The sequence below is a fragment of the Cyprinodon variegatus genome, unplaced genomic scaffold (genome assembly GCF_000732505.1).
Source record: "Cyprinodon variegatus isolate N-32 unplaced genomic scaffold, C_variegatus-1.0 Scaffold3, whole genome shotgun sequence".
NCBI lineage: Eukaryota > Metazoa > Chordata > Actinopteri > Cyprinodontiformes > Cyprinodontidae > Cyprinodon > Cyprinodon variegatus.
The window spans coordinates 2,388,721-2,402,096 of record NW_015150456.1 but is presented as its reverse complement, the minus strand read 5'-3'; the positions used below and the strand labels follow the sequence as shown (position 1 = coordinate 2,402,096).

The following is a 13,376-nucleotide window of genomic DNA, read 5'->3' as shown; positions in this document are numbered from 1 at the left end:
GCCCGTCTATCACCAACATAGGCCAATCAGCTAACCAGTATTTTCGCCCCTTCCCAAAATTAGTTCAACTGAAGGTTTCCAGATGGATATGCGGAGCAAATCCATCTGGCGGTGTCAGGTTAGTAAATTGATAAGAATGTAGAAATCAGAGGTGGCGGGGATGAGGAGGACCAAATGGTGAAAGAAGGTTACAGTAGAGTTGGCTGAAGAAGCTGGTGTTTGTGCGGCTGCTGCTAAGGGATGCTAACCCAGCTATGCCACAAAGACTTCCAGTTTCCAACCAAGGCTTTTTTACACTTAGCATGGAGATCAAAACATTTATTCAGATATATTAGAACGATGGGCTGTATGGTGGAACAATGTGTAGCACTGTTGCCTTTTAGCAAGAAGGATCCGGGTTAGATTTCAGGCCAGTGTAAGTATCAGATCTGCATGGATCCTGTTTCATGCAAGTGACCCTACGCTACATGATCGGGTGAACATTGCCACATGATGTAAAACATTGTGGTTATCCAGACAACTATAATAACATCACGCAGCATCAGTGCAGAGTCGGGAGCATCTGTAGCTTTAGTGTGTCTAATGACCGATTAAGTTTTACCTGATCGATAACAACAACATAAAAGTAACTACAAGATATAAAGGGGGAGAGCTGTTAAACACTGTGGCTAGCTGTGTTCAGTAGCTAACAGGTTAGTCTCTATTAGCTTGGTCAGTTAGCCACATTAAGCTTCACTACTTTTAAATTTGTGTCAAAAACAATGTTTTCTACAAGTAGAATAACTGTTTTATTTGTCTAAAATCTCTACAAAAGTAATTTTTATGATGTTCCAATTGTCCTCCTCTGTCCTCAGATCATAATCAAAAGAATGAAAATAAGCTGAGACATTTTTTGTCACTGTTAGGTTTATTCAACGATGATATTAAAATTAATGTCTGTGTGTGCTTATGAAACATTTGAGCAAGTAGATGCTTCACTTTGTCTTGTGATTCAGTCGTGGAGCATCCTGGCTTATGACCTGATCAACTGTCCTGTCAGAACAATACTCTGTTTGTAACCATGTGTTATGTTCTGTTCATAAAGCGCTCTGCAGAGGAGGTCCGAGGGAGAGAGAGTGTTGGGTGCAGCTCTGTCTCCCCTTCCTGCAGGAAGCTGTGTTTGAAAATCCCTTACTGTGTATTTCAGTTCTTCTTTTACAAACCTACATTTTTGAACCCAACAGTCACCTTGTTAAATGGCAGAGCTCAGTCTGTCTTAGAAGGCATTACGTTCTTCAAGATTGACAATGATTGCTTTATACTGTTGGCTACGTTAGACCGCCAATGAAATGTAAAATAATAGTAAATATAGGTAATATTTTGTTAAGACTACAAAAGAGATCTGATCCTCAAGAAACGGGTGCAATACAGTTTGCCCGAGTGGAGTTGCCATATGTTGACATCATAAGAGGGGGTACCCGAGCCGATCTGGTACCTACACCAGGCATGTTCTCCACTTGCTTAAGGTATTCCAGGTACTCCTGCTTAACACAAGAATGATTGAAGATACAACACCAAGGTGTCAAAGAAATTCAAAGACAGGAGTGAAAGGAAAAGTGCTTTAAGGGATCTAAAGGTAGGTTGTAACAATAGACTCCAGGATATTAGAATGATGTATTACGACAACTTATAGATGCTTTCCTGTCACCTTAAACAGTTATTTATTATTTCACTATTTGATTTTTATTTTACATTAGCTTCTCCTAATGGTGTTAGCTCTAGCTAATATAGTAAACCATAGATCACAAGCCAATCAGAATAGGCTGCGACGCCGTGTGGCGTTGTCTAAATTTACACTAGTCAAATGTAATGCAGTAGAAAACAACTCTGTTAATGCTAGCCGTACTGTGTTCATTCAGTAGTTTCAAGACCTAACCGTGTCATTCAGCCTTTCCAGGTCTAATCGTGTCATCTACCCAGCATGCATGGGTACGCAGGTGAAAAAAATGGTGACCTCCATTGATGAAAAATATAACAAAGGATATTTAATTTGTGAAGTAAATATCAGTTTCTAAGTATCACAAATGGCCATTATGGGAAATGATCCTTTTAAAAGAATGTAGATTACCAAAAGTAGTTCATATAACCTGAACTACTGAGGTCTACAGAGAAACCAAATACCTGAACGGCCTTAATAAAGCTACAAAATAACCATACATTTGTTTAGCTTATGCAATTGCTGGAGGTTTTCAACAGCGATTTGCAACTTAACAGAAATATTATTTAAATTAACTTAAAAAAACTGCAGTTTGCATGACCACAAGGCATAATGTGCTTCGAGTGAACACAGATAAAACCTGCATCCCCAGTAAATGTAATTCTCACCGTGGCTGGAGATGCCACCTCCAGATCCATCGGCTCAAAGATGAGGTTCATTTGAGGCGACATCTGAATAATTTCCCCACTCATCAGACACAACTTCTTGTTGTCATCCAGCACTGTGTTCATGTTCTCGATCCACACTGCATCGACTGGACCATCGAAGACCAGCCATTTCCTGTCAGGGCTCTAATGGAAAAGAGAGGAGACTTCAACTTCAGCTTGTAACACCATAAGCACTGTGATTTATTGGAGTCAACTAGAGGAATGCTTCCTGAGCTTTATTTAGATCACAAAGGGTCAAACCTATACAAACAAGCTCAAAGGCATTTCCAAAACATTTTAATACCTGCTCTGGGGGTTCTATAAAGTTATTTTACTGGACAAGGCGTTCCACTTCTGGTCAGTGACTATGATTGAGCTTATGGCAGCTTATTTTTTTTAAATAATTTGCGACAGCAGGTTGTTGCGCCCAGAATAATGGGATACTTCAAGAAACTAGGGTAAGATCTCAGAAGGATATGAAGAGCATGTGTTTGATTTCGGAGCCCATAGGGTGGACATGGAGGTCAGCTGGAGGTTCTTCATGTGGAACCTAGCAGGAGAGTTTTAGTTGACTGGCTGAACTTACTAGTTTGCTTGGGTGTGTTGTTACTCCTTCAGTAAGACTGAAGGGAATTATGATAATCAGAAACATAAAGGAACAAAATAGGCACATGCTTGCCATAAAATGGAAACTGCTAGAATACCAGTGTAACATCCATAGTGAAACCAGTTCAACACCCCATACCAGAATTTTGCAACTAAAGGCTTGGTTATGCTTGATGCACTTATGTTTTTCTTGACAAACACAATGTCTCCAGGGGAGCATATACAGCGCACATTGCAAGCTTGCAACACAACATTAAACGTAGAAGCAGAAAATGCAGCTGTGTCCAAGGTTTTCAAAGTCTCTTCCTAGAATCCAAGACTGACTATAGTTTCTTTCCGATACTTTTTATCAGTCTGTTGATAGTGGTAACATTTATGGGCTAAATCATAACATGTCTCTGTATGTTATTTTTTTCCCCAGCGTATTTATCATCATTACATTGTCACAAGTACAGAGGACCGAAATTAACTCTCTGCATATAACCCATTCCCTTGGGGAGCAGTGGGGTGCCATTGTGTGGCACCTGGGGAGCCGTGTGGGGTTAAGGGTCTTACTCAGGGACCCAGAGTGGCAGTCCGTGGGAGTGGGGCTGGAACTCAAAGCCTAAGAATCCCAGCACAATGCCCTAACCACTAGGCCATCTTCACCCAAAGCAGGCATTAGCATGAAGGGTCTTGCCTAAGGACTCACACTAGCAGCTCATTCCCCCCAGCTAGGATACAAACCCAGGCTTCCTGTTTGCAGGATGGGTGACTTATTACTTGAGCTAATGGTGAACTAGACAGCCACTGTTCGTCCACCACAAATTTTTGCAAAGCCTCACCGGTACTGTTGTCTGTCCACCATGTTTTTTCTGCACAGAGCTGTCCATGTAGTTACAAATTTTCGTAGATGCACAGTGAGGTAATTCTGGCCATGCGGATTCCAGATTAAGAGGCTCACGGACGCATTAACCATAAAGCAGGCTGAAGAAAGAAGGTAAAAAACTTACGGTGACTCCTTCATGCTGGTCTTGAATCTGCAAGGAGTTAGGTTTGGTTTATGCTTGACACATTTTCCAGGCCCAATTACGTCAATTTTTCCTTTTATGCCCTTCTGAAGAAAATTTCTACACGGAGTAACTAGGGATCCGTGTGAGGGTTCGCAGATGTAAGCATTTGGAGACCTTTGGTGATTTTGGCCATAAATATCACCACTATCAACAAATTGTGGAAAAACTCCAGGAAAGAAATGACTGTCGCTCTTGAAAGGCTTTGATAAAGTTCTAAACGACTGTGTTTTCTTCTTCCTCGTGAAATGTGGTGTCCGTTTATCAATGGGAAGCTTTCAAAGCTCAGAAACAACTGTCAGACAGGGAGATGGTAGCATCATGCTGTGGGACCGCCCTCCAACTGAAGGTACTGTTGCATTAAAATCAACCAGTTTGAATGGGATCTTCCAATTAAGCCAAGAGGAGTGGTCAAACATCCAACCAACATGATGGAAGAAGTTTTTGATGTCTATAAAAAGTCTGGTTGAGAAGAAACTTCTTAAGTAAATATTCATTGGGACCTATGACTAATCGGATAGTAAGGGTCAGCCAATGAGGAGCCGCATGAGAGCCTCAATGATTAAAGGTTAAATGTTTTATGGACTATGTATTTTTACCCCAATGTTATTTCTGCTAAAGACTGAGTTTTTGAGCTTAAGTGTCAACTTTTAAAGAGCTTATCAGTGTAATTTGACTTCTACAGCTCTGGAGAATGATGCATATCCAACAAGGTGGGGCTCCAGTCTTTCATTACCATCAAACCTTCCCCGCTCTTTCTCAAACAGGAATGGCCGTGCAGACTTTCAAACACACATTTTACCTCCTGTGAATTCTAAACAAGGCGATGGCTGTTTGCTGACGGATGGAAACGCACACCTAATGAGAGATAATAGGAGCTGACAGGAGTGGTTGATTCTCTGCCAGACAAGAACGGCACCTTAAATTAATGGGTTATAATTTAAACAAATGGGCTTGGCAGCACTGGGCCATCTGGGGCTGGAGAGAGACGTGATTACAGTATGTTGTGATACGATAATCTAACAAAAAGTCTGCATATAAGGAATATAACTCACTGCTGCTTCTGACTCCAGATAAACAGACGTTAAACAATTTAGGAAAAAGATGCTGCAGTCAGTGAAAGCAAACACAGATTTCTCTTAGTAGGGGAAAATTAAATTTTTTTAAATGACTTTAGAAAGATTTTTTCTTTTATGTTTTTGTTCCAACGGTAAGAGCAGTTGCTCGTCATCCTGCCTGAAACAAAGAACAAGTTGCAAAAATGACAACCAAATATCAGAAAATTCTTTTTAAGTGACAAGTTCATTCGAGAACAATTCATGAAGAGAGCAAGGAAATGATTTTCCATCATCTCCACCACAATCTGCAAAGCGCCTGCCTACCCTGCAGATCTGGCAAATGAAAGAGTTGTTAAAGATCAAATTTTAACAAGACAACCAAACGTTTCTATTGTTCAGCCGTCATAGCAGACGTTCTTTCACCCAGATTCTTTTTAATTAAAATGTCAACTGTTTCAAACAATAATCTATCCTGCTCTGATGTGGAGTTGGAGATCAGCCCATTCTCCTTGTGGGGCTGTGGTGGCTTTGGTGGAAATGGTAAAAATTCAGCAGCAGCTGCTCAGGCTCGGTGTGATTCAGTTCTGAATTGCTCATTATAAAGGAATCATACTGTGTGATGCATCGACTGATTCTCCCTCGCTGCTGTACTCTGCCTGACAGAATCGTTGGCTGATCGTTTACCGCCAGCAAACATTTGCAATCAGAGCTTGGCGGCCTTCAGGCATCACAGAAAATGTAAAAATGATACTAAAACAAATCTGGGTGGAGAGCCACTCTACAAAGACTTTGTGTTGAGTAATTTAGCCATCTTTAGCATAGAGAAGCAGCAAACCAAAGTTATAGGTTTGGATCTCTTTATGGGAGATTGCTGCCTGGCACAACACTTGCTGCTTTAAATTTTGCGACAAGTGAGCATAGAAAGAATCCTGCATTTAAACTGTCTTTCTGAATTTGTCTGCTTTTGTTTATTTAGTGGAATATTTTTTTTAACTCAGCCTTTATTTGGGGTGAAAGTGGCGTCGGGTGTAGGAGTTTGCCCTGAAATTGAAGGATTGTTGTTTCAAGCCCCAGCTTTCAGTGTCGTTGTGTCTTTGGGCAATCCACTTCACTTGCATTGTCTACTGATGGTGGTCAGAGGGCCCGGTGGCGCCAGTTTATGGCAGCCTCGCTTCTGTCAGTGAGTCCCAGGGCAGCTGTGGCTACAATGTAGCTTGCCACCGTGAGTGTGTGCGTGAACAGGTGAATGACTGAATGTAGTGTAAAGCGCTTTGGTTAAGTCTCCTGACTTGAAAAAGCGCTAAATAAGTACAGGCTATTTACCAGTTATCTAGAATGTCTTTGTCTTAGAAGAACATTCAGTTCAAATAGAAACAGCAATTAATTATAATTCATACAATATATTGTTTTAAAGCATTTTTGGGGGGATGTTTCCCTGGCTTTATGTACATAAGAGATGTTTAAGTAGGTTACTTAAATAAGAGGGTCCAGCATTGCCCACAGCATTGCTAGGATGAGCCGGTTTTACCTTGGACAAGGCGAAGTTTCGGTAGCTGATAGCCAGGATGCCATCGGACCACTCATGAGTGATGGGGTCAAAGCGGCCGTACAGCTCTCCCATGGTTATAGATTTGGGGTTTATTACTGTAATCTGGACCTTGTTCTCATCCATCAGACCCTAAAGTAACGAAAGATGTTTTTACATAGATAGAGCATCATAACCTGAAAACAAAAAGACAGAAAAAGGAGCAACAGCAGATTCCTACAACAGTCCTGTTAATCTGCAAGTTACTTGGTTAACTCTTGCTGTGAAAACACTATGCTGCTGTGGAAAGCAGCATAAACTGAAACTAAGATTAGGACACAGTCTGGAACACAAAGATAGTAATGAGATGGAAGAGGTGGAACTGGAAATGACAACAGGGGTAATGATTAATGTAGTGTTTCTCAGCAGCCCTTTATCTGTCTCCTCCACCTAACCATGTAAGTCCAATGGGCCGGATCTGCTTCTTTTTGTGCTTAGCAAATGTTTTTATTTGAGAAAAAAAAATGTTTCAAATGCAGGCTTCAGGTATTATTTGTAACACTTTATTCTGAGTTCTGGTGAAGATTCTCAGTCATCCAGGTCATAGTCATTCCAAAAAGGAAAAAAAAAACATTCCACTGGACTTTGTTTCCAAGTCTGAAGACATTTAGCTTTCCTGTTAGGTTTATTCAATGATGATTATAAAATTAATGTGTGTGCATATGAAACATTGAAGAAAGGAGAAGCTTCACTCTGTCTTGTGATTCAGTCAGTGGAGCATTCTGTCTGATGACCTGATCAATTGTCCTGTCAGAAGAATATTCTGTTTTGTAACCCACCCCATGTGTTATGATCTGTTAATAAAAAGGCTCTGCAGAGGAGGTCCGTCAGAGAGGGTTAGTGAGTTGGGTGTAGCTCTTTCTCCTTCTGCAGAAGCTGTTGAAAATCCCTTTCTGTTTGGACTCAGTCCCTCTTTTACGAACCTACATTTTTTAACCTAACACTTCCCATCCAGGAGGCTTTTCAATTCAAAATGTCAGAGTTAGCATTGAGTTCCAGGCTTTATATTGCCCAAAAACTTGTTTTGGCCTAGAAAACATGCAAACTGAACGAGAAGAATGGGTCCGCCCCTTAGGAAAGGGGAATCATTTGGGTTCTTTGTTAGCTTGCACTACCCTATACTGGTCCATGCAAGGGAGGTCGTTAGGGGCAATTGTTGGTCTGGCTGACCAGGCAAGATGTTTTTGTTCCCTGCATGGTTGTGTAGGTTTTCTAAGCCTTAGAATCAAACTTGGAAACAAAGTCCGGCGGATTGTTTTTTAACTTTTTTGGAATGCCTTTGTTCTGAAGTTTTAGGAATCAATAATTTGATGTTTGAAAGATTCAGGAGCTTCTTGACTGGAAATTCATTGTAACGCATTTATGTACAACATTTGATCGTTTAGAGCTTCAGAGAAAGTTATAAACATTCCAATGACACCCTTTTTTCTCCACCCGCTACTGAAACAGCATCATACCTTTTCAAAGATGTCACAAAGAGCTGCAGCCAACACACGGTAGGCACTGGTTTTCCCTCCAAATGGTTCACCAACTATCATGAAGCCGTGCCTTACGATCATCATCTCGTAGATCTGCAGGATTTTCTCAGTGAAGAACTTGTTCAGTTGAAGGTTCATGAGCTGGCAGGTTTCCTTAATGGCTTCCATGAGAATGTGATAGTCCCGTTCTGGGACTTTAACACCCGGGAAGAGATCAGAGGTAATACCCTGGGATAAAAGAGATATTTATGACAGAACATTTTTATTTAGGCAGGGAATAAACAAAACACTTGCATTGATCGTTTTAAAGGATAGATGGTGCCAAGAGGGAAAAAAACAGCAGGTTGACTTTAGTTATATATATTTTAACAGACATTGTAAATAGATCATAAACCAGCATATTAAACGTATTTAATTTGTTATATATTGCACTGTATGTAAAGAAATGATTCATTAAATGATTCCTTAAATTTCACTATGCTGTTAGACAAACACATTGCAAAAACTGATCTAAGAACAAGTAAAATTTTAATATATATATATTTGTCCTTAATTTGAGCAATTTAGGATGATCTGCCACAGGAATTAGTACTTTGCCCTTAAAATATGATTCTTTTTTCCTAATACAAACACAGATAATATAAAATTTTTAAATTGTCTTATCTCCACAAATCAAGGAAAAATAAACTTACTTCAAGGCAAATTTACTTGTTTGTATTTCATTTTTTGTGGTGACACAATTATTTTGGGTGATAACTTGCTTAAAACATTGTTGAGAAGCTATTTTATTACAGAGCTCTCCTCCAGGCATGTCTAAAATCAGCCCCCGAGGGCTGCTGTCCTGCAGGTTTTAGAGCTTTCGCTGTTTCATCTGTTTTAAAATTTTAAATGTCCCACATGTAATGTTTAAAAAAATCAGGGTTAGAAGAGTTTAAAGCTGGGCATACACTGCATGAGTTCTTGCACTTTTCAGGCCGATTTTCCAGTCGTGCGAGAATTTTTTCGATTGGGCCAACTTTCAGCCTCATGGTGTGTCCTGTGTCGCGTGTATACGGGGGTAACGAGGGGCGATCAGCCTCTCACGACCACATCCTGATCAGGAACCATAAGGTCAGCAGAAAATCAAACATGTTTGAATTTCAGTCGAACATCGTGAGGTGATCGTGGACAAATCCTGCTGTTGAATTAGAGCTACGAGCCAATTTACCAGAACCTAGAACACTGCGCATGTACAAACAAAGGAGTTCCTTCTTCTTCTTCCAGATTGATGAATTTGACCAGCACCATCTCTCAGCGGTGAGTCCGACGGGGGGTTTTTAGACGTGCAGTGTGAGCAGGTAGATCGCATCAGAGCGTCAGGTCGTACAGTGTGAGAACATGCATCATGAGCCGTGAACTTGTAAACCCTGCGGTTTTGTGGTACAGTTTGAGTTATAAATGCGTGCTACCATTGAAAATATCTCACAGTGCATGCCCGGTTTAAGTCATACAGTGGGTTATCTCCAAACATCAGACAAGCACAGCAGACCCCACATGAACCGATTTCACCCAGACCACCTGTTTATCAGCTAGAATTCTGACCCTCAAAGACCTGTTAGTCCTACTTCAAAATGTCCACCTGCACTCCATTTTTTATCCTAAATTAGATTCACTTGTTTGAGGTTGTTAGCTGCATAAAGAGCACAATCCATCCCACACAATCGGTACGAATCCAACTACTGGAGCGTGCTTTGGTGACGCAGTGGTTAGCACACACAACCCATGTATGGAAGCGTTAGTCCTCGATGTGGGCGAACCCATGTTTGAATCCGGCCTGTGGTCCCCGCATATCTCTCCCCCTCTCTCATACCCCCTTTCCTGTCAGCCTACTGCCCATTAAAAAAAAAACGAGCCTCTAGTGCCTTAAAAAAAAAAAAGAATCCAACTACTAACATGGCCAAGACCAAAGAGCTGTCCAAAGACACTAGAGACAAAATTGTACACCTCCAAGCGGCTTGAAAATGCTACGGGGAAATTGCCAAGCATCTTGTTGAAAAACTGTCCACTGTTGGAGCAATCATTTGAAAATGGAAGAAGCTATTACATGACTGTCAATCTCCATCAGACTGGGGCTCCATGCAAGCTCTCACCTTGAGGAGTTTCAATGAGAAATCAGCCCAGAACTACACAGGAGGAGCTGGTCAATGACCTGAAAAGAGCTGAGACCTCTGTTTCCAAGGTTACTGTTGGTAATACACTAAAACACATGGTTTGAAATCATGTATGGCACAGAAGTTTCCCCTGCTTAAACCAGCACATGCCAAGGCCTGTCTTAAATTTGCCAATGCCCATTTGGATGATCCAGTGGAGTCATGTGGTCAGATGAAACAAAAATAGAACATTTTGGTGATAATTCCAGTAACCAAGTTCGGATAAAGAATGATGAGTACCATCTCAAGAACACCATCCCTATTGTGATGCATGGGGTTGGTGGCATCATGTTTAAGGGGTGTTTTTCTGTACATGGGACAGGGCAACTGCACTGTATGGTAGGATGACCGGGGCCATGCATTGTGAGATTTTGGGGAAAATCCTCCTTCTCTCGTTTAGAGCATTGAAGATGGATCGAGGCTGGGTCTTCCAACAAGACCTGAAGCACACAGCCAGGATAGCCAAGGAGTGGCTCTGGAAGAAGTATATCCAGGTTCTGGCGTGGCGTAGCGAGTCTCCAGATCTTTGAAAGGAGCTCAAACTCCATGTTTCTTAGCAACAGCCCAGAAACCTGACTGATCTAGAGAAGGTCTGTGTGGAAGAGTTGGCCAAAATCAAAAATTCCCTCCTATAGGCACAGCTAGAGTGGGGTAAAACCCTGGACTGTAATTCAGTCCACTTTGCCAAAGTTTAATTTGGTTCCAAGTATTATTTTGACTCTATAAAGCCTGGTTTAGGCCAGAAGCAGCTGTTAAGATCATCTGCCTTTTCAATGACCTGATCTCTCTTCTCTCAGATTTAGAATTGTGATTAAGATAATCTGGTAGTATTACTACATCATAGTGGAACAAGAGGCCTTGGAATACCATGAAAAAGTTCCTACAAATCTCTAATCAGCCTAAACAAGTTTAATGTAACACAACCCTTATTTTGACTGCTACAAAAAAAAAAAAAAATCAATTTAAACATATTTACAGGGGAGAAACGCCAGAAAAGGGTGCTGTATACGCACTGCACATTCACCTTGAGATGAAAGGGTTGGGGGTGTATGCAAACAAATAATGAATAAGCAAAGGGAACTGTTTTGATCCAAATCATGATAGATAGGCCTTGTGCATAGAGACTAAAGATGAAACAGGAGGAATTAACATGGACTGACATCAGCTACAGTGAAGTGCTCCATTAATCAAGAGAACGTGAGCTCAACACACCTCAAAAAGCTTCAGATCATGGGCCAGGAACTTTGGCAGATTGACATCGATGATGGATCTTAGCAACAGTGTGTCCTCGTTCTCGTCTGGAAAAGCCGACTGCAGGGAAGAAACATCCAGAGGAAGAGGCCACCAGAAGGAGAAAGGAGAAAAACAAGAGGGAGGAAGCAAAGAGGTATTATATGAGAAAGGCGTGTGACATAATAGAGAGAGGTCTGTAACAAAGAATAGACATGTATCACAAAGTAGACATTGTTACATTAAGAGATATGCAACAAGAAAACATGTCAGATGAACCGGGCGTTTGACACAGAACTGGTGCATCTAACTGGAGTCCACATGTAATCTGGAAGAGACGTGATATAAGTGATATGGAGCAAAATACATGCAAAGTCAAAATTCTGCAAGTAGCAAAAACTATTGAAAGGTAAGGAAAGATGCAAACTGGCGCTGCATAATTAAAGTGACACAGCCAAATGGTGCATTTACAGAAAACACTTCTTGGGTGTCAAAAATGCCAAAATTGGAATGCTCTCTTCCTTGATGCCTACATAACAACCCATTATTCCTGCTTTTTTTAAACCTTTGGAGATTAACCCCTATATATTTATTTATTCTTCATATGCACACAGCTATGCAGAAACATAACAGCATGTAGTGTTAGAACATTAGTGTTCAGACTTAGCATACCTGTATTACCTCCACATGTTGTATGGAAGACCTCCCATATACGTCCTTATTAAGAGTCTGTTTCATAGATATTGATTCATAGTAATATCTATACCTGTCTCTGAACATCCACCCTAACCCTTATATAGAGTATTTATATAGGGTTATACAGGGCAATATGAAAAAGAAGTGGACTCAAAATTTTCAATGCACGTTGAAAAGTAGTGTGTATCCATGTGCATTTGATGAGCAGATGTATCCCAGAATGCTTTGCAAGAGTAAAGCACCATAGCATTTGTTTTGGGGTCAAGAAGGAACAAAATGGCGCTGACACCGTGCATGGAGCCAGAGTCACGCGATCAAAAGTAGTGATCATCTGTCTGAATGGTCAGTTAATTGAGTTCACTATAAAGTCCCTGCTCTATATAGTGATTGAGAGGTTAGGGCGGACGTTCTGATACAGCCGGTGTTTTGGTTCTATAGGAGGTGATGATCGTCTCCCCCTTGTGGTCTGCAGCACTACTGTTTTCCCTTTGTATCTGTTTAGTGAGTTTAGATGGAATAGAAAACCCCTTTACTGCCCCACAATGGGCAAATTGTGGTGTTACAGCAGAACAAAAATATAGCAAAGGTGGAACTTAAAAGTAAATAAAAATAATAGAATAAGTGACAGTAAAAAACATAAAAAGAAATACTTTACTGTAAAGTGTTTTTACAAAAATAAATACTGTGCATTTGAGGAATAAATCATCATTATACGGCTGTAGACATTTTTACGGTAATGTATATCTGAAAATAGCAGCAACGCCAGAGATGTGCAAAAATGAACGCAGCATGTTATGTAACTGACTGAGACAGAAACTGCGCAAAATTCAACATTATTTGCAACAACTTATTGAGGTTGTTGTGAACAGTGGTGGTTATAATGTCTTACAGCTGCAGGGAGGAAGGATCTGTGATAACGCTCCTTGGTGCATTTAGGCTGCAGCAGTCTGTCACTGAAGGAGCTCTCCAGTTCTGCAACAGCTTCATGAAAAATGTGTTTCTTGGTCTCAACTTTGTGTTTTCTCGTCTAACTTAGGAGTTTGCAGGAACTTTTGAAATCAAAGCTTCTGCACCCCTTGGCC

General features: G+C 40.8%; 1 protein-coding gene across 1 annotated transcript in view; it reads right to left on the bottom strand.

Moving 5' to 3' along the window:
• dnah7 (dynein, axonemal, heavy chain 7) overlaps window positions 1-13,376 on the bottom strand; it is a 129,979-nt gene that overhangs the window by 75,780 nt on the left and 40,823 nt on the right. The window contains exons 23-27 of the mRNA XM_015371242.1: window positions 11,920-11,926; window positions 11,581-11,795; window positions 8,159-8,407; window positions 6,645-6,794; window positions 2,365-2,547 (exon numbers count right to left, since the gene is read on the bottom strand). Coding sequence (XP_015226728.1) covers window positions 2,365-2,547; window positions 6,645-6,794; window positions 8,159-8,407; window positions 11,581-11,795; window positions 11,920-11,926 — 804 coding nt within the window. The remainder of the gene's footprint in view (window positions 1-2,364; window positions 2,548-6,644; window positions 6,795-8,158; window positions 8,408-11,580; window positions 11,796-11,919; window positions 11,927-13,376) is intronic.